Source organism: Tachysurus vachellii, chromosome 5 (genome assembly GCF_030014155.1).
Source record: "Tachysurus vachellii isolate PV-2020 chromosome 5, HZAU_Pvac_v1, whole genome shotgun sequence".
Classification (NCBI taxonomy): Eukaryota; Metazoa; Chordata; class Actinopteri; order Siluriformes; family Bagridae; genus Tachysurus; species Tachysurus vachellii.
In genome coordinates, this window is record NC_083464.1 from 20,478,845 (window position 1) to 20,500,847 (window position 22,003).

The following is a 22,003-nucleotide window of genomic DNA, read 5'->3' on the forward strand; positions in this document are numbered from 1 at the left end:
TATAGGTGCTTTAACGGAATATTTTTAAGACTGTATCTTCATAATATTTTACAAAAAAAATAAAGAATTTAATTGAATGTGTAAGAAGGTCTTCTCAAATCATTCACTTGGACTAGTGTCTTTTTATTTTATGCACAAATTGCACTGCTTCTTTCACTGACCAGCTTTACCTCACTGTACCTCAGCTTTACCTCACTGTACATCAGCTTTACCTTACTGTACCTCAGCTTTACCTCACTGTACATCAGCTTTACCTCACTGCACCTCAGCTTTACCTCACTGTACATCAGCTTTACCTTACTGTACCTCAGCTTTACCTCACTGTTACTCAGCTTTACCTTACTGTACCTCAGCTTTACCTTACTGTACCTCAGCTTTACCTCACTGTACCTCAGCTTTACCTTACTGTACATCAGCTTTACCTCACTGTACCTCAGCTTTACCTCACTGTTACTCAGCTTTACCTCACTGCACCTCAGCTTTACCTCACTGTACCTCAGCTTTACCTTACTGTACATCAGCTTTACCTCACTGTTCTTCAGCTTTACCTTACTGTACCTCAGCTTTACCTCACTGTACATCAGCTTTACCTTACTGTACCTCAGCTTTACCTTACTGTACCTCAGCTTTACCTCAATGTTCTTCAGCTTTACCTTACTGTACCTCAGCTTTACCTCACTGTACCTCAGCTTTACCTTACTGTACATCAGCTTTACCTCACTGTACCGCAGCTTTACCTCACTGTACCTCAGCTTTACCTTACTGTACCTCAGCTTTACCTCACTTTTCCTCAGCTTTACCTCTCTAATAAACAAAAACAGTAGATATTCATAACCACGAGTATTATTACTATATTCTGTCATTTATGTCAAAATGAAATATTTTTTCCCCAGATATGAGTCCCATCATGGTGGAGGTAGGACAAGTGGGGTAATTGGTCTGAGGGAGGAGCTGTTTCTTTGTGGTATAAAGGACAAATGTCTTATACAATATTAAAAGGTTTCAATATGCATTTTACCCCAATGTGGTTTAGGAAACCATACCTTTTCGTACCTTTCGACATGTCATCTGAAAAAAAAATAATAGAAACATGTTTCTCTTTATGATGCCCGATGATGCCCGATGACGCCTCCCCGTGACCCGAGGTAGTTCGGATAAGCGGTAGAAGATGAATGAATGAATGAATGAATGTTTCTCTTTACTCTGCATGCCAACCCAACCCTGACCTTATGCAGTATATAGTAAAGCCCCTTCACCTCCTGGCCTGCAGGTGTCGCTGTGGCGTTTCAGCTGCGCCTCCTACGGCTAGAAACCAACAGCGCTCTGTCGTATTTTGCCTTTTAATAGATGTATTGCTTTTAAACTTCGTGATGGCTGGACACTATAGGGATTGTGCTATCGCCTAGTGTCATCACGGAAAACCCCCGCTGCATTTATAGCTTTGCTCAAACCTCCGCGGAAATTAAGTGAAAGTGTCGCTGTGCGTTTCGTCCTCCTTACACAGCGGATTTCAGCTCGTGTTGTTGCTTGGTGTCTCAGGAGCGGCCGAATGGACGAGACGGGCTTCAACATGACCTAAACATCCCCGGAGATGTCACTTAACACCGAGCAGTGTCCAGTCCCAGCACAGGTCAAGTGGTAAGTGAAGAGATGATTAAAATGAAGTGTTTTGTGTGTGAAGGGGAGAGAGACAGAGAGATACAGACAGAGAGACACACGGAGAGAGAGAGAGACACACGGAGAGAGAGAGAGAGACACGGAGAGAGAGAGAGACACACGGAGAGAGAGAGACACACGGAGAGAGAGAGACACACGGAGAGAGAGAGACACACGGAGAGAGAGAGACACACGGAGAGAGAGAGACACACAGAGGCAGAGAGAGAGACACACAGAGGCAGAGAGAGAGAGACAGAGACAGACGGCTTGTGTGATGTAGCAGTGCTGGTGCAGAATGATATATAACCTGTCTGCGTATGTATGTATGAATGTGTGTGTGTGTGTGTGTGTGTGTGTGTGTGTGTGTGTGTGTGTGTGTGTGTGTGTTCGTTCATTTAGAAATAGACACGAAGCTGGTTTTAAACGTTAAAACTGGACGTTAATTCTCTGAGTGCTGCAGAGTGACAGTTTAACGGTCTCCCCGGTGTTTGCTAACATTTCCGTTAGCTAGCATTAAAGCAGTGGAGTGTGAGGGGAAGTCCGTGCTTTCACCAGCTAATATCAAACAACGTAGTGTTCACAACAACCGGCTCCTGTATAAGGGAATTAAAACATTAAATACACTTTAAAGTTGCAATTAAATGTAATAAATACAAGGTCTAAAGTTTAAGATGAATTTCAGACCGAATAATACAGTTGAGTTCCGTGTGAATGAGTATTTTCTAACAAACACTCATTCGTTTCCATCTTAGTCCTGGCTTTTATTAGGGGTGTTTTTCTTCCTGTCTGTGTTTTCTCAATCCGAATGAATTCAGCAGACTGTTAATAAACATCCTACAAGTATCCTACACATTGGCATCTGAGTGACAGATTCATATACATGTCCAAGCTTAGTGTGTTTGTTTACATCACTGCACTGCACGTTTGGGATATATATTTTTTTTGCTCAGACTGAGAAAATAGTTGGATTGAACTGTTTACACAGCTTTTTTCCTATTTACCTGATCATTTCAGATCTACACCACCCCTTTCGAGCCGATTGAAATGTTATTTGGATCAAGTTTAGTCGATTACTACCTGAGTGCTTGGCTGTAAACCTACAGACTGTGTACTGGATTAGGATTAAATTAAAATTAGGATTAAAAATATAAATCAATCGCAGTGATTCACTTCTGTCCAGACCTCATACCCCCTGTGCAGCATAGAATAGATTGGTCAGATTTATTTGTTATAAATCACATTTTATTATAATGAATGCTGGAGAATGTCGATTCTTGTGTTTACACTTGGTACACTTGTCAAATAGAAAACCACACATGTGCGTAAGTCATCATTAACACGAGCAGTCAGTGGGCCATGTCTCCACATACCAGGACATGTGGATTAGCAGGATGTCTTTACTCCATAGCATTGTTTTCAGCACGATGGCTCATGTATTTCTCGTATTTCTGGCCTAAACATGGATTCTTCTTCTTAATAATAATAATAATAATAATAATATCACTGTTATTATCATTTATAATAACTGATAATAATAATAATGTCTTTATTTTTTAGAGCGTTATACATCATCGGCATCTCTGCTTTCTTATGTCACTGATTGTGTCCTCAAATCTGTGGTAGTAGTGGATTAAATGAATAGTATTAAAGGGGTAGTATTAAGTGGAACACTTACTTTTTTTTAAACTTTATTTATTTATTTATATTCCGAGTAGATGGCAGACGTCAAATGCGAGTAACGTGAAGCCACTAGCTTTATCAGAATTTGGTGAATTTTTAAATTTTAACAACCTCCACCATCATCCTCACTTCCCTCAGGTGGTTTATTTTAAGCCCGTGAGAAGCAGTAAGAAGTTTTAAGAAGAAGTGAAGCTATTTCTTTGTGATGCTAGTTCTGTTCAGCTGTCTCTGTTTCCCATCCTATATCCCACATTTGTATTAGCATAGAAGAGATGTCCAATAATGCCCTCGGCCCTGTTTATTACGTCCCCTCGTTTATATTGACTTTTTGAATGTCGAACTAGTCTAACAAAGCCCAGAGGATCACACGTGCGCCACAGCTGGAGCAAACAAATCTATCACTTCTTCAACTCATCTCACAGAGATGCAGCTACAATTCTTAATGCTAATTGTATAGGGAAAGTCTCTTATTACACAGCTGGTGAAAAGTCAGTTTGAGGAACTGAACTTTTGAAAGTGCTTAGATAGATCTAAAAATGAGAGCTAGAGGAAATAACACATGACGTCGCATTCAGCCGTAAAAAAGTTTTGGATAATCGGCAATAATCAGGTATCATTTTCTTGACAAACTGATTCATTGTTTAGTGTCTGCACACATTGGACACACACTGTTTACATGTCTGACCTCTGGTAGGACAAAACCATTTTCAAGTCAAATTTAAGCATGTGCTTTATTCTTGTCTTGTTATACTGTCATAAGCAAATCTGAAAAATAGTCATTTTTACTGATAATGTTGAGTTTTACTGGTGTAATTAACACACTTGTTTACACTGTGTACAGTCAGATTGATTTGTAAAACAAGAGCAATCATTAATTTGATATTGTGTATAAAATTAATAATACATCATTAATAGTTAGAGCTATTAATTACAATAGCACAGATAACCATTAAGACAGTCCACAGCATTATTATCTTTAATGGTGCAGGTGGAAATTCTCATACTATGATCCATGGAGTGGTGCATGACATATCATTTGTAACCTGAAATCTGAATGTATCGTGGCACAGAGAACAGTAGGAGCACACATATGATCCCGGTCAGGGTTGCAGTAGTCTCGCGTCTCCAGACCTTCAGACTGATGACAGAACGTCTGGACTTCAAAGCAGCTTCACATAATTTCCAAAATGCAGCATTTAGCAAAACTCACATCTCCAGAAATCCTGTAAAATCCAACCACAGGATGACTTTGAAAATCCTGAAGTGTTTTCAATTTTGTGAGCAGTATGCATTAGACCTTCAACCAACGGTTTGTGCATGTGACATCTGAGGCTGATACAAGGGTTGCAGTGGACGGAGTCTATCGCAGGCTCCCTGGAGATGCGGCAGGAATGGGACATAAGTCGACTTCAGTTCACTACACTCTCACAGACACATTCACTCACTGGGACAGTTTATCTGCATGTTTCTACTAGGAGGAAACCAGAAAACCCAGAGGAAACCCATGCAGACATGTACAAGCTCAAGCTTGAACAAGGAAAACAGTAAAGCAGCAATTATACATCTATTTCATATCAACACTAAAACGTCTTCATGACAATTTTATTCATGTTCATAGTTTGCAGCCAGGTTTCTTTTTTTTTTATTGTCTATTTGAAATAAACATTTGTCCCTGCACTTCCACATCGAGATGGGGCTTTTGTGAGTCTTAACCCTCCATAATGTGTTTGTTATCAAGCACTTCAGAGCTGCGCCAGCTGGGAATGGAAAATGAGCTCATTTATAGTATACACTGGCTATACGTCCAGCTTGAATTAATTGTGACTTCAGCTATATTTGACCTGGTTGCGATAATATACGTTTCTGGCTATACAGAGAGTTCATAGCTATGTCTGTGTGACAAAGTTTTTGAACCAAACTCTATTCAAATGGTAGGAAATTTTTATTCAATGCTAACTTTTAGATTTTTGTTGAAAAACTCTATATATTCCATATTGTACAACAATAAAATTATTATAGGTCATTTTTTTGTCATTTATAAATTAAAGGAATTAATGACATTTATTATTATTTATTCCACGACCTTCATCATTATCTTTTACCACACCATTTGTCCTTTGGTTACAGATTGTGTGTGCCACCATACTGTTCTATAATAGTTCCATTGAAACTAATAATAATAGAAATTATTAGTTGTTTCCCGTTACCACTTAGATTTTGACAGCTCTAAACAGTTGTTCTGTCACCAGTTTGTCTTTTGATTCTCTATGTTCGGTGGCACAGGTGGTGTTTGAACACAGTGGGAGTGATGACGGAGCAAACAGCAGCTGGCTGAGTGGCTTTTTTAACAGGAGCAGGGTGTTTAAATGCCAAATCATCATTTGCTCATAATAAAACCTTTACACTATCAACTGTTAAATCTTTATTTGTTAAGTTGCTGTACGTTTCTTTTATTGTGTTAATTGTTGCTACAGAAACAACAGCAGCTGTATGCTGAGTGCTGTGGTAGAAATGTGTTTTATGCTTTTCACACTTTTTAAGTTGCGCTAAACTGTAAACTGGGCTGTTGGTTATCATGCAGTACATTTCTCCTATTATTCAGGCTGCAGATACGGAGACGATTGTCTTTACAGAGCATCTCGGCACACAGGTATACAGACAGCACCACTGCACCTTCCTCAGAGGCACGAGTTCATTTCATGTACCATTTTCATCCCTCACAATTTTATTCGTCCTCCTAGTATATACTGTACTGTAAAGTCACTGTCCTTCACATACCAGTTTACTGGAAAATACCTGAGGCTTGGATCTGACATATGACAAGTGGCTCTTGCTGTGAGAGAAGATAGGGTGTGTGAACCTGGAAATGACTTAAAATAAACCCACACGTTTTTTTTATTTATTTATTTATTTTTTTTTTTTGCTTTCACTCACTTGCTGTCTCTCACTTCCTTTTTTTTACACTCATCCCTTCCTGTTTCCTAATTCGGCTGTGATTGCTTGTGTATGTGTATCTATCATTCCAAAGTACACTTTAACCCTTTTTACCAGATCACTAGCTTTCAGTTCTCCCGGTGGAACGGAATTCGATTTATCAGACATTTTCATTCAGTATAAACAAATGAATTATTTGATGACAAGTCTGATATAAAATGATTTCAGTAGGACATGTGTTTTCCTCTGTTGGGGAAACCTTACACAAAATTTAACTGGTTGAAGATAACACCTTCAAATTTTGGATTCTTATGAACAAGCACTTGGGGCATCCCAGAGAGAAGAAATTGGTTTGACGTCAACATTTACTTTGAAGATAGAAACATTTATGTAGAAAAACTTTTTTTTTTCCGAACATTTCTATGAATATATTACAGAAATACTTAACATTTTTTTGTACCCCCACTGTGGAGTGTGACATGGCAAAGAAATACAATACTGAACACACAAACCCCAAAAGGTATAAATTACTATTAGAAAACCTGTATACAATTAGTCTGAATACAGTGTATTGTAGTAATGTAACGTAATATAATAATTGAAGTGGTCTTATGATCAAAAATTAGAGAAGTCATTTAATTTCTGAAATACAGATACTGAGACCCGTTGTACTCATATAAGGTCTTTATTTTTAACTACTAAGCTTTAAATACATTTTGCAGTTGCACTTTTACATACAAAAAGCACTTGTTAAATATAATAAAATCACTCCTAACAAAAGTCTACATTTCTTTTCCAAATCCATTCCTAATCTGTGCTATTTGTAACCAGATCCAAATTTTCCACAAGACACCAATTATTATTATTTTTTTCTATCAGCACAATGCCAACACTGGGTATAATATTATTGCCAGCTCTTCATATTATAAAAGCTGATTTGATTATAATGTACAAAAATCTGTTCATTTAGCTTTAAGCACTAATCATATTTTCATCCGAATACATGATTTTCTTTTGGTATTTGTTCAGAAAGACGAGCTGTTAGATGTGAAATGCGTTATTGTTGTGTGTTCTTTGTATATTGGTTGAGGTATAACGTCATAATGGGAGGCATGAATGGAAAATTGACATCACATCGTATTTATCAGTGCGAAACTGAAAGGTTACACCTTTTAATCATGTCTTTGTCTGAATACCTGCATGATAAATATTACACAATGAAACAATGATCCTTCATAGAGACCCACAGACTCTTTAGTATAATTGATCTAATTATAACCCGAGGCATGTTCAGTATCTATCAGAGTAAGCCATGTGCACAAAGTTTTCCTTCCTGCTTGTTCTTTATGCTGAATATTTAACGATGTGTTCTTGTATAATGTATTTGAATCTCCATATTTAAGATGATTCTGGCTCTTAAGGTACTGTTTAGATTACATCAACCTGTTCTTACTTGAATTTGGTGCCTAAAAATGTTCCCAGACCAGAAACTGGCTCCACCTCTTGAATCAGAGCAGTAATGCCAAAATTCAATGCTGATTAGACATAAAAAGTCACAGAAGGATTACATAGAGTTTCACATTGGCTTGTAATTATGTCTTTTTTTTTTTTTTTTGTATAGTTTCTTTTTTAATCTCCTACTCTGCAAAATTTTGGTTCCTCTTTCTGTGAAAGCAGAAAATGCTTGATTAAGTTAGGAAATCCTGTCAGGGTTTTATATATATATATATATATATATATATATATATATATATATATATATATATATATATATATATATAATACATTTTTTAAATAATATTTTTTTTTGTCCAGATATAGGAGTGACTGCCACGTGGCTGTGCTTTCTGTGTTTAAATATACACTCATTATCCACTAATAGGAATTACTTATTTCTGCAGTCATCTAATCAGCCAGTCATTTGGCTGCAGCACAATGTATAAAATTATGCAAAAGCAGGTCAAGAGCATCAGTTAATGTTCATGTTTTTCCAACCTGGACTGATGAACTTCCAACTGATGATTAGAAAACAAATAAATTGGTCTATTTTCAGTTTTCAGCTGTCCTGTTTGGGTTAGTCTGTACCCATGCTAGTCTCATTCCTGTTCTTGACTGACAGGAGGTGAACCTGATGTGGTCTTCTGTTGTTGTAACTTCTCAAGGTTCAATGTTTTGTGCATGGTGGGATGCTTTTCTGCTGAACAGAGTTGTAAAGAGTAATTATATAAGTCCTTTCTGGCAGCTCAAAACAGTTTGAACATTTTCTCTCTGATCTCTCTACTCAACATGGCATTTCCACCCACAGAACTACTGCTCAAAATCTCTAGGTTTAGAGACGTATCTATCTTTGGAGATCAGCAGTTTCTGAAATACTTATCTGGTGCCAACATGTATCAAGTATGTTAAAATGTATTTTTTGTGTAAAATGTCATTTTTATGAACTATATTGAAGGCTGCTTTATTAACATGTCTTAACTTTAACTTGTCTTATTGAGCACTAGTATTATCACAGAATACCTCAATTAAGAAAAGCACTGCTACAGCAATCCCAGCAACTCTAGCGATAGTGTTCCTGGTCTATAGCCATCCTTAAACATGGCTTTATAACGATCGCTGACATCATCCACCAAGGACAGCATGACGCAATTCCATAAAAAACAGTTTTAATTTGGAGATACTGGGAAATCCTAAGTGTGCTGCACTCTCTGATGTTTCCTATATGACTGAGCAGTTTATTTCAGAGGGGGCTTTAAATAGAATTGTCTATTTGAACTCTTGGCTGTTCCTCTGGCAGTGTTGACGAACCAACACAACCAACATGTGGCCAAGTAACCAGACACACCAGCAACACCAAACCTGTCCTGTATGTCACTCTCACTCGATTGATATTTACTCGCAGTCAATCACAGAGACAGTCAGTGGATTTTGCTTGAATCCGTTGCTGAAATTATTATCGTGCGCGTGTTCCTATATTAATCAGTAATAAGTTTGTTATGAGATGCCATGCAATAAGACAGTGTACATCACTCGTATCACTAGCATTAGCTGCTAGGTTGTTGCTGAGAAAAGCATCAATGTTTTTTCCCACTTCATCTCAAAAGCGCTAACATTGAAAATGACTTCCAGCTTCCCACTCTTAAGTCTAGTGCGGCATTGAACTCGATGTGGGTGTGTTCTAATCTGAACCTGTTGTTGTTTCATCGTCAGTATTCTGCCTTTCATAGTCCCTCAGCCGCACACTACACGACTTCATTATTTTGGTTTTATTTGCTCTATTCCTCCAAATATAAAAACTAGCCTAAATAAACCACCATCACCAAGTACATATACTTATAATCATAAGGGTGAAGAAATCCCATGAAGTCTACAAATGTAAGCCATATTAATTTGTGTGGTCTTTGTCCCACAAGCTTTATATCTGACCTCTTGCTTGCATCTGGATAAAAGTAATAATGCAGATGTTTTGTTACATCCTGCAGGATCCCAGTACCAATGCATACCTCCTGGTATCTTATACTGTATCTGCATCACTAACAGAGCAGCTCAGTGATTAATTACAGTAGATGAAGATGAGTTTGCAGTATTGATCAAGTGAAGAGAAGTGATTATTACTAATGGTGGCTCGACAGTTTGTCATCTGTCTATCTGGTCAGGCCCAGTGATGACTGATCAGCATGTAGCACAGTAAATCATTGTAGTGTGGCTGTGTGCCTGTGAGGGAAAGACTGGTATTGTTTGTGATTCAGCAGTGATGATGTGGGTGTCACTGTGTCAGCTTGGGCCTACCCAACCCCCTCTCTCTCATAAACACACACGCACACACACAGTTCCTGACATCTCGTGTCCTGTTTGAACATGCACACACTCTCTGAATGGCTTCTCTGTCACACTTCTCCACTTCCTCTGGCAGCATACAAAATGAGCTGACACTAAAAATCTCACACATACAACACACATTTAGCAAAAAGACAAGAAGTAAGCGTGCAGATGCTGTTTAGTGGTGATTCTGCTTGCCTGGTTATTTCGCTTGTCTAGTAGTGTGGTCTGCAGTACGCAAAGCCATTTCCTGTAGAAAGGCAAAATCTTTGTGCATTGCACACTGTGTATGTGTGAACACTGAGGGGTTTTTTGTGACTGTCGGGTTTATTAGCTTTTAGCAGCTGCTCACACTTTTAGCTTCACCATCGCACTTTCACACACACAAATCTTGAAACACTCCATACACTCGGGTGATTATGGGTTCACATGTTTTAAACATGTTTTACACATGCAAGTTTTAAAATGCCTACATTCTGTGTGTGTGTGTGTGTGTGTGTGTGTGTGTGTGTGTGTGTGTGTGTGTGTGTGTGTGTGTGTGTGCGCGCACGTGCGTGTGTGTGTTGACTGGCTGGGTGTGTCATTGATCATGTATTTATATTCTTTCAGTGCTTTTTTGGTTGTAACCCTGTTGCTTGTCATTAGATGGCTACCCTCAACATTTTTTCTCCCTTTAAACTATATTTGTAACTTGATTCCAACTTTCACCATTGTCTAAAATGTCATTAGTCTATGATAGTAAACATTGGTCCACCTACTGTATCTGTGGGAGTCGTGCTGTTTCTGGTAGTCTGAACTTCACATGTTTGCAGCAATGATAAAAAGGAATTAGATTTAGCGAAGACACTGACAGTATATGGCAGGGTACTGACAGGATACAATGCTCTCTGTGCAAAGCAGAGATATGTCAGTGATGAGTGCATGATATTTTGGTGTGTTTTCTTGTTGACGTTTTGGCTTCATATTACGTTTCTTTAGGTTTAAGCTTATCGTGTGATTTATTATTTATTTTCTTTAAGATTAATGATGTATTACAGTTTATATGAATAGTTAGAGAGGAAGATCTATTCAAGTCCATTAGAGCCATAAAATTCAAGTTTCTTGGGGTTGTTTAAAACAAATTCTTTATCAAATTCATGCAGATTATTCATTTAGTTGTTCCTCATAGTTTTGTTTTGCATTAGTTGAATTACTAATGATATTTCTAGCAGCTCTTCTCATTTTTACGTCACAATTTTTTCAATTAATTTGCGCCTGTATATGCATCTGAAAGATGAAACACTTGCATGTTAGGTGTCTTTTGCAGTTTTAGCCTCATTAGACACTGGAACAGTATTAAGCATTGCTGATGTGCACTGTATTGTTATACATTTCTTTAATAGCACCTAAACTGAAACATCATCTCACAACTAGAACATTTGAATATGTAAACCATTGTTAGCTACACAGTGTTAAAAAGGCCTGGCCTTGTTCAATGTATTTAGCCGAATATATTGATGCTACACTGTAGAATAAACAAACTGCAAAACTAGTGATGTATTTGTTTAGGCGTTTAGCTGAGTCGCACCTTATAAAAGCAAGACTTTGCTAACATCAGCTTTAACTACAGTGTACGCTGAGTGTATTTTAGACCGTTGATTTCAGCATGACCTGTGTGACAGTTTTCTCTTTTGCCCTTTTAGCACAGTCGCGTCTTGCTTTTGTTGTCGAAGCAACACACTGCGGTTCTCTAATTATGTCATCTCGCACACACGTGCGCTTATTCACACAGTCTAGAGTATGACTGCTCTGGTTCTCAGCTTGTTGCCAAGCAACCGTTCTGTCCTAATGAGATGGGAAGTTGGCCAGAGCGTAGCAGGTGTTGAGTCGAGAGCAATGTGGAACATGAATTTGATTCTAGTGACTGGAATTTCAAGCGTCTTTAAGATCATTGATGTTCAGGGTTATGAGTTAAGAGATGTGGTTTGTGATTTAGATTATAGTGAGTATAACGTAGCACGTCGACTCAAGCGCAGTGGCGTAGCACAAACCGCACGTCATTCAGATAGAGATCTCAAGCGACGTATTGCGTAGACAAATTCAGTCACATGATGGGAATGTTTTATGGTCGTAGTATGCTCATATACTTTCTCATGGAATTTACAGAAACCCAGAGAAATAGCAAAAATGTCATTTATGGTTCCTAGACAAAGTGTGAGGGCGATTCCAGATGTGAAGCTTCCACGTGTCTAGTTATTTCTCATTAGTGGTATGATGTGGACAAATAAATTCATTGTGCCAGGTTGTTTTTACAGCTCAGCCGTATCGTTCAAGCGTTCCTTGTTGTTGGCCTACTTCTGCTCTCTATAACAGGAAGTAGCAGCCGCATTACACCTGTGCCCACTCGGGTAACCTTTTCTGAGGTAAACAGACTATTGCCTTCACATTTTTTGATAATGTTTTAGGCTTAGACCAAACACCTTGCCCGGTTTTTAACTGATTTTTTTCACATTGTAGGAAAGAGGAAGTTTGCTTGACTGATACTGAATCTCACCGTTCTTTTTCTAGCCACAACAGGTGTGTCTCCATAGCCACATCGCTTTTTCTCTCACACAAACCTGTGATTAACACAATGTTAATGGAATGTCACGCACAGTGCGTTTTAGCTTTAGCTATGTCTTAGATTTAATCTATAAATATTTTCCCTTGTGCTGTGTTACTATCTCAGAAAGCATATCTCAGTGTGTGTCTTTGAAACAGTAAATGTGTAACTAGGAAGCAGGGTAGCATATTCATTTCCTGTGTGAATTAAACCTTGCTTGTTTTACCTTGTGGTGTGGTATGGAAAGTACACTGTCCTGATCCATTGTCTTGTAGTCTCTTGGCTTAGCTCGGCGAACAGAACTGTTTTATTGACATACTACGGGTTACGTTCATATCCACTGATCTGTGCTTCTGTGCTGGTAAGTTTGAGTCTAAATGAGTGCTTTTGTCTAAATGATAGAAAGTTGATGGGAAATAGAAGTGGAATCATAACAGGATATATGGACAGAGTGGAGGAAGAGTGCAGGGTGAACTTTAGGCCAGCAGGCAGCCGTCTGTCAGAATGACAGTGGAACAAGGATAAAAAAGAGCTGATGATGAATCCGTGAGCTGATGTGCTAAAAGAGAATTGTGTAATGAGGTTTTTACTGTTACACTCCTAAGTATGACACTATATTTCATCTGCATGTTATGCACATTGCTTTTATTGCAGCTGCATTATTTTGAAATGCATTCCTGCATGCAGCCTTGTTATGTATGGTGCTGTATCAGAGCTGCTACGTCTCTGTAGCGTGCATGTAAGACCAATAGCGATCAGTGATAAACGCTTTGGCCTTCTGACAGGAAGCATTTTTATTCAAATCCCAGCACTGACAAGTTGCATGAGGGTTTTTAAGGAAGTTGCTTAACCATCTCTGCTTCAGGGATGCTGTATTATGGCTGAACCTGACTTCTCACTCCAGCATCTTAAAAAGACTTTACCTTTCACGCATTGTGCATGTGCATTGTATAAGTACGCACCCTTGTTAGACTTTTGTAGTCCTTTAAATAATATGGTAAATATCCAAAATATGTCTAACTTTTGATAAGGTACATTTAAGTTGCATAAGTTTCTGCCCCGTTCTAGATCCCTCTTTGACTGTAATTACAGCTGTTAGGATTTTAGGATATGTTTCTATCAACTTTACAAGGAGGATTCTGATCTTTTTGACCAGATTTTCTCAAGTTTTGTCAATTTTAAAGGTGACATTTTATAAGTCTCGCCACAGATTCTCAATTTAACTGAAGGCCGGGCGTTGGCAGTTTGTTTACGCTGTTGTCCTCTTGGAAGGTAAACCGCAAGTCTTCAGACTGGCAGAGACTTATTACTGCAGAGAGATTGTACTGCATTTGATCCACCCATCCTGTCCTCACCCCCAGCCAGTTTCCCAGTTCCTATTGATGAGAAGCAGTGGAGATGGTATTCTCAGTGTGAAACATGTTTTTTATATTCAGATAATGTGGCACTTTAGTATTCATATTCATTCATAGTATTCATATTCATTCATAGTATTCATACCTACTGAAATTTTCCACATTTTGACATGTTACAACCACGAACAAAAATGCATTTTATTAGGATTTTATGTGATAGACCATCACATGTATTTTATTGGGAATGAAAATTATAAATGGTGTCAATTTTTTTTTACAAATAAATATCTGAAAAGTGTGGTGTGCATCTGTATTCTGCCCCTTTACTCTGATACCCCTAACTAAAATCCAGTGAAACCAACTGCCTTCAGAAGTCACCTAATTAGTAAATAGTGTGCACCTGTGTGTCATTTAATACAGCTGTTCTGTGAAGCCCTCAGAAGTGTGTTAGAGAACATTAGTGAACAAACAGCACCATGAAGACCAAAGAACACACCAGACAGGTCAGGGATAAAGTTTTGGAGACGTTTAAAGCAGGGTTATGTTATAAATTAATATCCCAAGCCTCTGACAGGCCGTGCAAGAAGAGCATTAATCAGAGAAGCAGCCAAGAGGCCCATGGTAACTCTGGAGGAGCTGCAGAGATCCACAGCTCAGGTGGGAGAATCTGTCCACAGGACAACTATTAGTCGTGCACTCCACAAATCTGGTCTTTATGGAAAAGTGGCAAGTAGAAAGCCATTGTTGAAAGAAAGCCATAAGAAATCCCGTTTGCATTTTGCGAAAAGCCATGTGGGGACACAGCAAGCAAGAAGGTGCTCTGGTCAGATGAGACCAAAATTCAAAACGTTATGTGTGGCGTAAACCTAACACTGCACATCACCATGAACACACCATCCCCACCGTGAAACATGGTGGTGGCAGCATCATGTTGTGGGGATGCTTTTCTTCTGCAGGAACAGGGAAGCTGGTCAGAGTTGATGGGAAGATGGATGGAGCCAATTACAGGGCAATCTTAGATGAAAACCTGTTAGAGTCTGCAAAAGACTTGAGACTGGTGCGGAGGTTCACCTTCCAGCAAGACAATGACCCTAAACATACAGCCAGAGCTACAATGGAGTGGTTTAGATCAAAGCATATTCATGTGTTAGAATGGCCCAGTCAAAGTCCAGACCTAAATCCAATTGAGAATCTGTGGCGAGACTTGAAAATCGCTGTTCACAGACGCTCGCCATCCAATCTGACGGAGCTTGAGCTATTTTGCAAAGAAGAATGGGCAAAAATTTCACTCTCTAGATGTGCAAAGCTGGTAGAGACATACCAAAAGGTGAGAAGCAAAAGGTGGTTCTACAAAGTATTGACTCAGTGGGGCTGAAGACAAATACACACCACACAAAAAGAATTGACACCATTTATCATTTTCCCTCCACTTCACAATTGTGTGCCTCTTTGTGATGGTCTATCACATAAAATCCTAATAAAATGCATTTTTGTTTGTGGTTGTAACGTGTCAAAATGTGAAAAAGTTCAGTGGGTATACATACTTTTGCAAGGCACTGTATATATACACACTGTATATACAGCGGTATGCAAAAGTTTAGGAACCCCTGACAATTTCCATGATTTTCATTTATTAATATTTGGGTGTTTGGATCATCAATTTCCTTTTGATCTATCAAATAACTGAAGGGCACAGTAATATTTCAGTAGTGAAATGAGGTTTATTGGATTAACAGAAAATGCGCAATATGCATCAAAACAAAATTAGACCGGTGCATAAATTTGGGCACCCCAACAGAAAAATCACATCGATATTTAGTAGAACCTCCTTTAGCAGAAATAACAGCCTCTAGACGCTTCCTATAGCCTGTAATGAGTGTCTGGAACATCTCCAGTTCAGTTAGGTTTGATGGTTGCTGAGCATGGACAGCCTGCTTCAAATCACCCCTCAGATGTTCAATGATATTCAGGTCTGGGGACTGGGATGGCCATTCCAGAACATTGTACTTGTTCCTCTGCATAAATGCCAGAGTAGATTTTGAGCAGTGTTTTGGGTCGTTGTCTTGTTGAAATATCCAGCCCTGGCGTAACTTCAACTTTTGAAGATTCCTCAACATTATTCTTAAGAATCTGCTGATATTGAGTGGAATCCATGCACTGGCCACACAGCCCCACAGCATGATGGAACCTCCACCAAATTTTACTGTGGGTAGCAAGTGTTTTTCTTGGAATGCTGTGTTCTTTTGCCGCCATGGATTACGCCCCTTCTTATGACCAAATAACTCAATCTTTGTTTCATCACTCCACAGCACCTTATTCCAAAATGAAGCTGGCTTGTCCAAATGTGCGTTTGCATACCTTAAGCGACTCCATTTGTGGCGTGTGTGCAGAAAAGGCTTCTTTCGCATCACTCTCCTGTACAGCTTCACCTTGTGCAAAGTGCGCTGAATTGTTGAACAACGCACAGTGCACCTGTCTATGAAGTTCAAAGCTTAATGAGCTCACCAAACCAATTGTGTGTTCCAATTAATCAGTGCTAAGTAGTTACAGGTATTCAAATCAACAAAATGGCAAGGGTGCCCAAATTTATGCACCTGTCTAATTTCATTTTGATGCATATTGCACATTTTCTGTTAATCCAATAAACCTCATTTCACTACTGAAATATTACTGTGTCCTTCAGTTATTTGATGGTTCAAAATGAAATTGCTGATCCAAACACCCAAATATTAATAAATGAAAGTCATGGAAATTGTCAGGGGTTCCTAAACTTTTAAACGCAATGCGAAGTACAATGAATTACATTCCAGCATTACATTACATTTATATTACATTTGAATTGGTGCAGGACTGGATAACACCAACACCATCTCTTTATTTATGCCCATTTTTAGGCGTCATTCTGAATTACCAGTATCTCCTTTTTTTTATGTTGAATGTACGTCTTGTTTACTGTTGTTGGTTCTCTGTACTAAAGTTTAGACATGCCTAATTCAAAATATTTATTGCTGTTAATTAGTTTTTGTTAAGAATCCCAAATATATTTGCATGTTTGAACAGGAGTTACATCGGTTTCACTCTCTCTTTCTTTCTTTCTCTTTCTCTGTATCAGTGGTGGGTAGATAGGCGGTATGACTGAGGAGAAATGTCCTCAGTTGGTGGATTATTTTGTGGTGGCGGGGCTGGCGGGCGACTCGGCTCCACCAGACGAGGAATGTCAGCAGAGAGGAGGCCGTGGCATGGTGCCCATCAGCGACCTGGCTGTGATCGCTCGTGGACTTGGAGAAGAGGTGCCCGAGGGCTTCACTTGCATCGAGAAGACATTGGGGGGCCACCCAGCTGAGCTCAGCGCTGGCCTCATCAACAACCCACACATGTTCCTCTGCTACCGACGCAGCCACGACAAACCACCCATTGTGGAACTCGGGTAGGACATGCTGAGACACACACTCACGCACACACTCATAAACACTCACCCTATACTCTCACTTCACTGAAGAAGAGCCACATCATTCTTAATCTATATCACAAACTCAACCTTCTTGATCAATCAAATAACAATATTCTCCATTTGCTGTATAGCATTCTCAACTGTGTAGCAGCATTCTATCACTATTTAATTGCATAGAATCTACCAGTGAGCAAATGTTTGGGCCTCTCAGGATCTTGTGATTCATGGTTGACTTGCTCATTGGGGATAAATACATATACATACATACATACATACATACATACATACATACACACATACACACACACACACACACACACACACACACACATACATGCATACAGTGAACTATATATATCTTGAATTTTTATTATATTAATTCTTTATACTTCTCCTTATGTTTACCTTCTGCTCTAGGTTTATGTTCTGTAAAGCTGTTTTGAGACAATGTCCATTGTAAAAAGCGCTATACAAATAAACTTGAATTGAATTGAATTGAATGTTTGGAGATGGTGTCTCTGTGGGTATTGTGGATTTCTTCGTACTTTCTAAGCCTGATTCTAAAGTTTAGTGATTTTTCTCTCATGTTCCAGTGTGCTGTATGAGGGGAAAGATTCAGTGAAGCAGGGTTGGTATGTGATCGAAACTACGCCATACAGCCGGTGTGCCAGTCTGAGCTCAGGAGCTCCTGCCACTCATAAGACGTTCCTTATGTATCGGCGTGCCCCCGACTCACAGGCCCTGAACACGCTAGGGGTGACCGATATCTCATTACTTATGCCCAGCAAGGGAGAAGTGGCACCACACACCTTCTGCAAAGTGGACAAGAATCTAAATACTGGCATGGTACAGCTTCTCCCTGTCCATCATTCATCTAATTTATTTCTGTTTTTTCTTAGACAGTGCTCTTTCCTTTTTTTTTTTTTTTTTTTTTTTTTTTTTTTTTTTTTATACTTCTCTCATATTGTATTTTATTTAGCACATCCTTTGTGTAGTACTTCTAAAATATTTTTTTTTCCTTTTCCTTACCCCTCCCTTCAGTTTTTTTATTTCTGTCTTTCGTGGTTTTGGCTTTCCTGTTTTTGAATATCAGTTGAGTATCTGTTTTTGAATAACATGTAACTAGGTGCATGTGTGGGTTTGTGCTCATGTGTCTGTTTTTGTATGTTATACAGTGGGGCCCGGCACTGTACCTGTGCTATAAGCGGGCTGTAGCAAAAGCCAACGCCCTTGTGTATGAGGCGGGTGAGTGAAACTTTTTTTTGTCTGTGTCTCTTGTGGTTATGGCTTTTACCAAGCCACGTGCAAGCTCCAGGGTTTGATGTCAGGTGCAGGTAGAGGGAAGTGTAATAAACGGAAACAATACTATATTAGTGTTTCTCAGGAATGCTTGTCCTCTTTTTGGTGGCTTTTGACCGTAGTAGCTGGTTCTCTATAAACACTGTATTGAGGGAAGGTGTGTGTGTGTGTGTGTGTGTGTGTGTGTGTGTGTGTGTGTGTTGTGTGACTTTCAGGGCTGATCAGTCGCTACCCTGAGGAGGATCTTGAGTCATTTGCTTTGCCGGAGTCAGTCCCTGTCTTCTGTCTGCCCATGGGTGTCACTGTAGAGAGCTGGCCACTCAATACCAAGTACCAGCTCCCTGTCTTCTCCACCTTTGTCCTCACCACCGCATCTGGAGATAAGGTCAGCTACTCCACCTTAACCAAAAGGTTCTCTCTCCTGTTCCACTAGCTGTTGCTGTGTTGATATCAATATCCTGTTTGATCTACGTTTATCTGATCCTATCTGCTTTGAATTTACTATGATGATCTATATTTGTGTGGTGTAATCTGATCACTTCTTTTCTCAGCTGCCCTGATATACTGTCTTTTTCCTCTCACTTTTAGGTGTATGGAGCTGCTATCCAGTTCTATGAAGCATACCCACGGGAGGCTCTGTCTGAAAGGCAGCGAGTGCGGCTCGGGCTGGTCAGTGTTGTGGACCGCAGACCCATCACTAACCGCATGGTGCAGGTGAAGAAGAGCGTGTGTGTGCTCTCTCACTGGCCGTTTTTCACTGTCTTCCAGAAGTTTCTCACCTTCATCTATCGCTACTCCATCTCTGGACCTCATGTGCTGCCCATTGAGAAGTGAGTGTAACATCACATATTAAAGCTTTTTTATTTAGAAATCTATATCATGCTTGCTAATTCATTGGCACTTGATTCCTTTGTAGCTTAGAGGTTGGTTTACCCTTTGTATTTCCACGGCTGCTTCAATTAGTTTTCTGCATAAGTCATGCAATTGTTGTATAATAAGAGTACAGGAATTTTGATAAGGGTTTTGAAGAGGATTATGACAAGCAGCACTCTAACAGAAGTGGGTATTGGTCTCTTTACAGGCATATCTCCAGTTTCATGCACAACGTGCCCTTTCCTTCACCACAGCGACCGCGCATTCTGGTACAGGTGAGTCCGATGCACTACATACAGTAACTGCAGGCCTTACAGCAGATCTCTGACTGGTGCACATACAAAATTCCATAATACACCAACATACTCATGCTATCAGCTACAGATTATTGTGTTAAACATTGCACACAAAGGACAAATAAGACATGCATAGTTCTGTCAATGCTTCTGATCATTTTTTGTATGTTTCTGGAGTTGAGTGTGTGCATAAACCTCCACAGGAGTTTGACGGTATCACTGCTTAAAGACCAGGCAGTCGAGTCACAGGGTAAAAGAGGGTTTTATGATGGCTCAGTATAATCAATAGAAGATTGTCTCAATTATTTGTGATCCAAGAAAATACCAATCCTGTTGCAATCAGAATCATTTTTCTATTTGCATTCAGTCTACATGATATGTTTGATTCTTCAATCGATGGGCAGGGAATAAACTGAAATATGGTGAAGATGATATTGTGTTGATGAAGCAACAGATGGAGTTGTAACCATGTAGTGCAACTGTGTTTCATGTGCATAATCCATATACATAAAATATACTTTGTTTTTTTAACAGCTTTCTCCATATGACAACCTCCTACTGTGCCAGCCAGTGTCCTCACCCTTACCACTGAGGTAAACCTGGTCCTGCTGGTTTAGCTATTTTTGTTTACCTTTTGGTTTGTTTTAAGATTTGAGATATAAGAAATTATGAATGTGTCTCATCTTCCTACAGTGGTGCCAGCTTTGTGAAACTTCTGCAGAATCTGGGCCCGGAGAATGCATGTACCCTGCTGTTAGCTGTTCTCACTGAGCACAAACTGCTGCTACATTCCCTCCGACCAGATGTGCTGACCTATGTCAGTGAAGCCCTGGTGTCGGTGAGGAGCTTCTCTTTACAACCAATATCTGTCACTGTGTCTGTGTGCATGGATTAATAGTAATAATACTGAAATAAGACTACTGTATTCATATTTTTCTTCCACGTTTTTTAATTTGGTGATATTAACCTGTTTTGTCTCCATTTCCTTTTTTTTTTACTTTCTGGTTAGAAAAGTAACTGAATTAATGTCTTTAACCCCCTTACAGATGACATTTCCGTTGCGCTGGCCTTGTCCGTACATCCCACTGTGCCCACTTCGGTGTGCAGATGTGCTGTGTGCCCCAATGCCCTTCATCGTGGGTGTTCACTCCAACTATTTTGACCTGTATGACCCTCCTTCAGATGTGGTGTGTGTGGACCTCGACACCAACACCATCTTCCAGTGAGTCTTTTTAACTGTCGTCCTGGCAACCGATGACACAACAGTTAGAACGATGTTTAGTGCTGCGCATACGTTTAGCGTAGCATGACCATCATTGGTGCTTCTTCTAAAAACAAAGTAATTGTAAAACAACAGTTAGAACAACCGAGAAAAACTGAATGAAATAAATCTTTCAGATCAGAAGACAAAAAACCCTTGTCATGGAAGTCTTTACCCAGGAAACATGGAAAAATCTTGCTGAACTCACTCACTCACCTGCACAAAACCTTAGAGAAAAGTAAGTATGAAATTTAACATCAGTACATAAAAAAACTGTCAATACCAGTAATATAAGTTACACCAGACAGGAAAAGGACTACTGGACAGCTTTAGGTACTTGTGCTAAGGACTAAAACTATTCATTATTTTCTCTCTAGTCTGTACCCCTGGTCAAGAAGAGGCAACCCTAGAGTTCTTGCTAACAGATTACGATCTGATCTATGGGCGACAAAAGCAGCTGGAGCTGGAGATCCAGGAGGTTTTCCTGCGCTTTATGAGCTGCCTCCTAAAAGGCTACCGCTCTTATCTCCTGCCCATCACCCAGGCTCCCTCTGAGAGAACCACTGACTGCAGCTCCCTCTTCAATTTACAGGGTGAGCTCCCGACTTGCTCAACCTCAGTTCAATGCGTGTAATTTGTTGATTAGGTAGTAGCTGGTCTGCTGGCTTGTAGCTAAATTTTAGCGTCATGGAATCAGGTCTGATTTCCTGCTGTTGAGGTCACTGATCTTCATGTAGGTTAAATTCCTCACTATATATAATTGTTTCTTGTACCTTGCTAGGATGAGAAGCTCCAGCGTGA

General features: G+C 39.5%; 1 protein-coding gene across 2 annotated transcripts in view; it reads left to right on the forward strand.

The window, feature by feature from the left end:
* The first annotated feature begins 1,303 nt into the window (after positions 1–1,303).
* LOC132845923 (DENN domain-containing protein 4B-like) overlaps positions 1,304–22,003 on the forward strand; it is a 30,558-nt gene continuing 9,858 nt past the window's right edge. For both annotated transcript variants that reach the window (XM_060870331.1, XM_060870332.1), the window contains exons 1-12: positions 1,304–1,638; positions 17,135–17,449; positions 18,067–18,319; positions 18,649–18,718; positions 18,988–19,157; positions 19,361–19,602; positions 19,854–19,920; positions 20,476–20,534; positions 20,635–20,779; positions 20,988–21,163; positions 21,340–21,440; positions 21,580–21,795. In XM_060870331.1, coding sequence (XP_060726314.1) covers positions 17,154–17,449; positions 18,067–18,319; positions 18,649–18,718; positions 18,988–19,157; positions 19,361–19,602; positions 19,854–19,920; positions 20,476–20,534; positions 20,635–20,779; positions 20,988–21,163; positions 21,340–21,440; positions 21,580–21,795 — 1,795 coding nt within the window. In that variant the 5' untranslated portion in view covers positions 1,304–1,638; positions 17,135–17,153. The remainder of the gene's footprint in view (positions 1,639–17,134; positions 17,450–18,066; positions 18,320–18,648; positions 18,719–18,987; positions 19,158–19,360; positions 19,603–19,853; positions 19,921–20,475; positions 20,535–20,634; positions 20,780–20,987; positions 21,164–21,339; positions 21,441–21,579; positions 21,796–22,003) is intronic.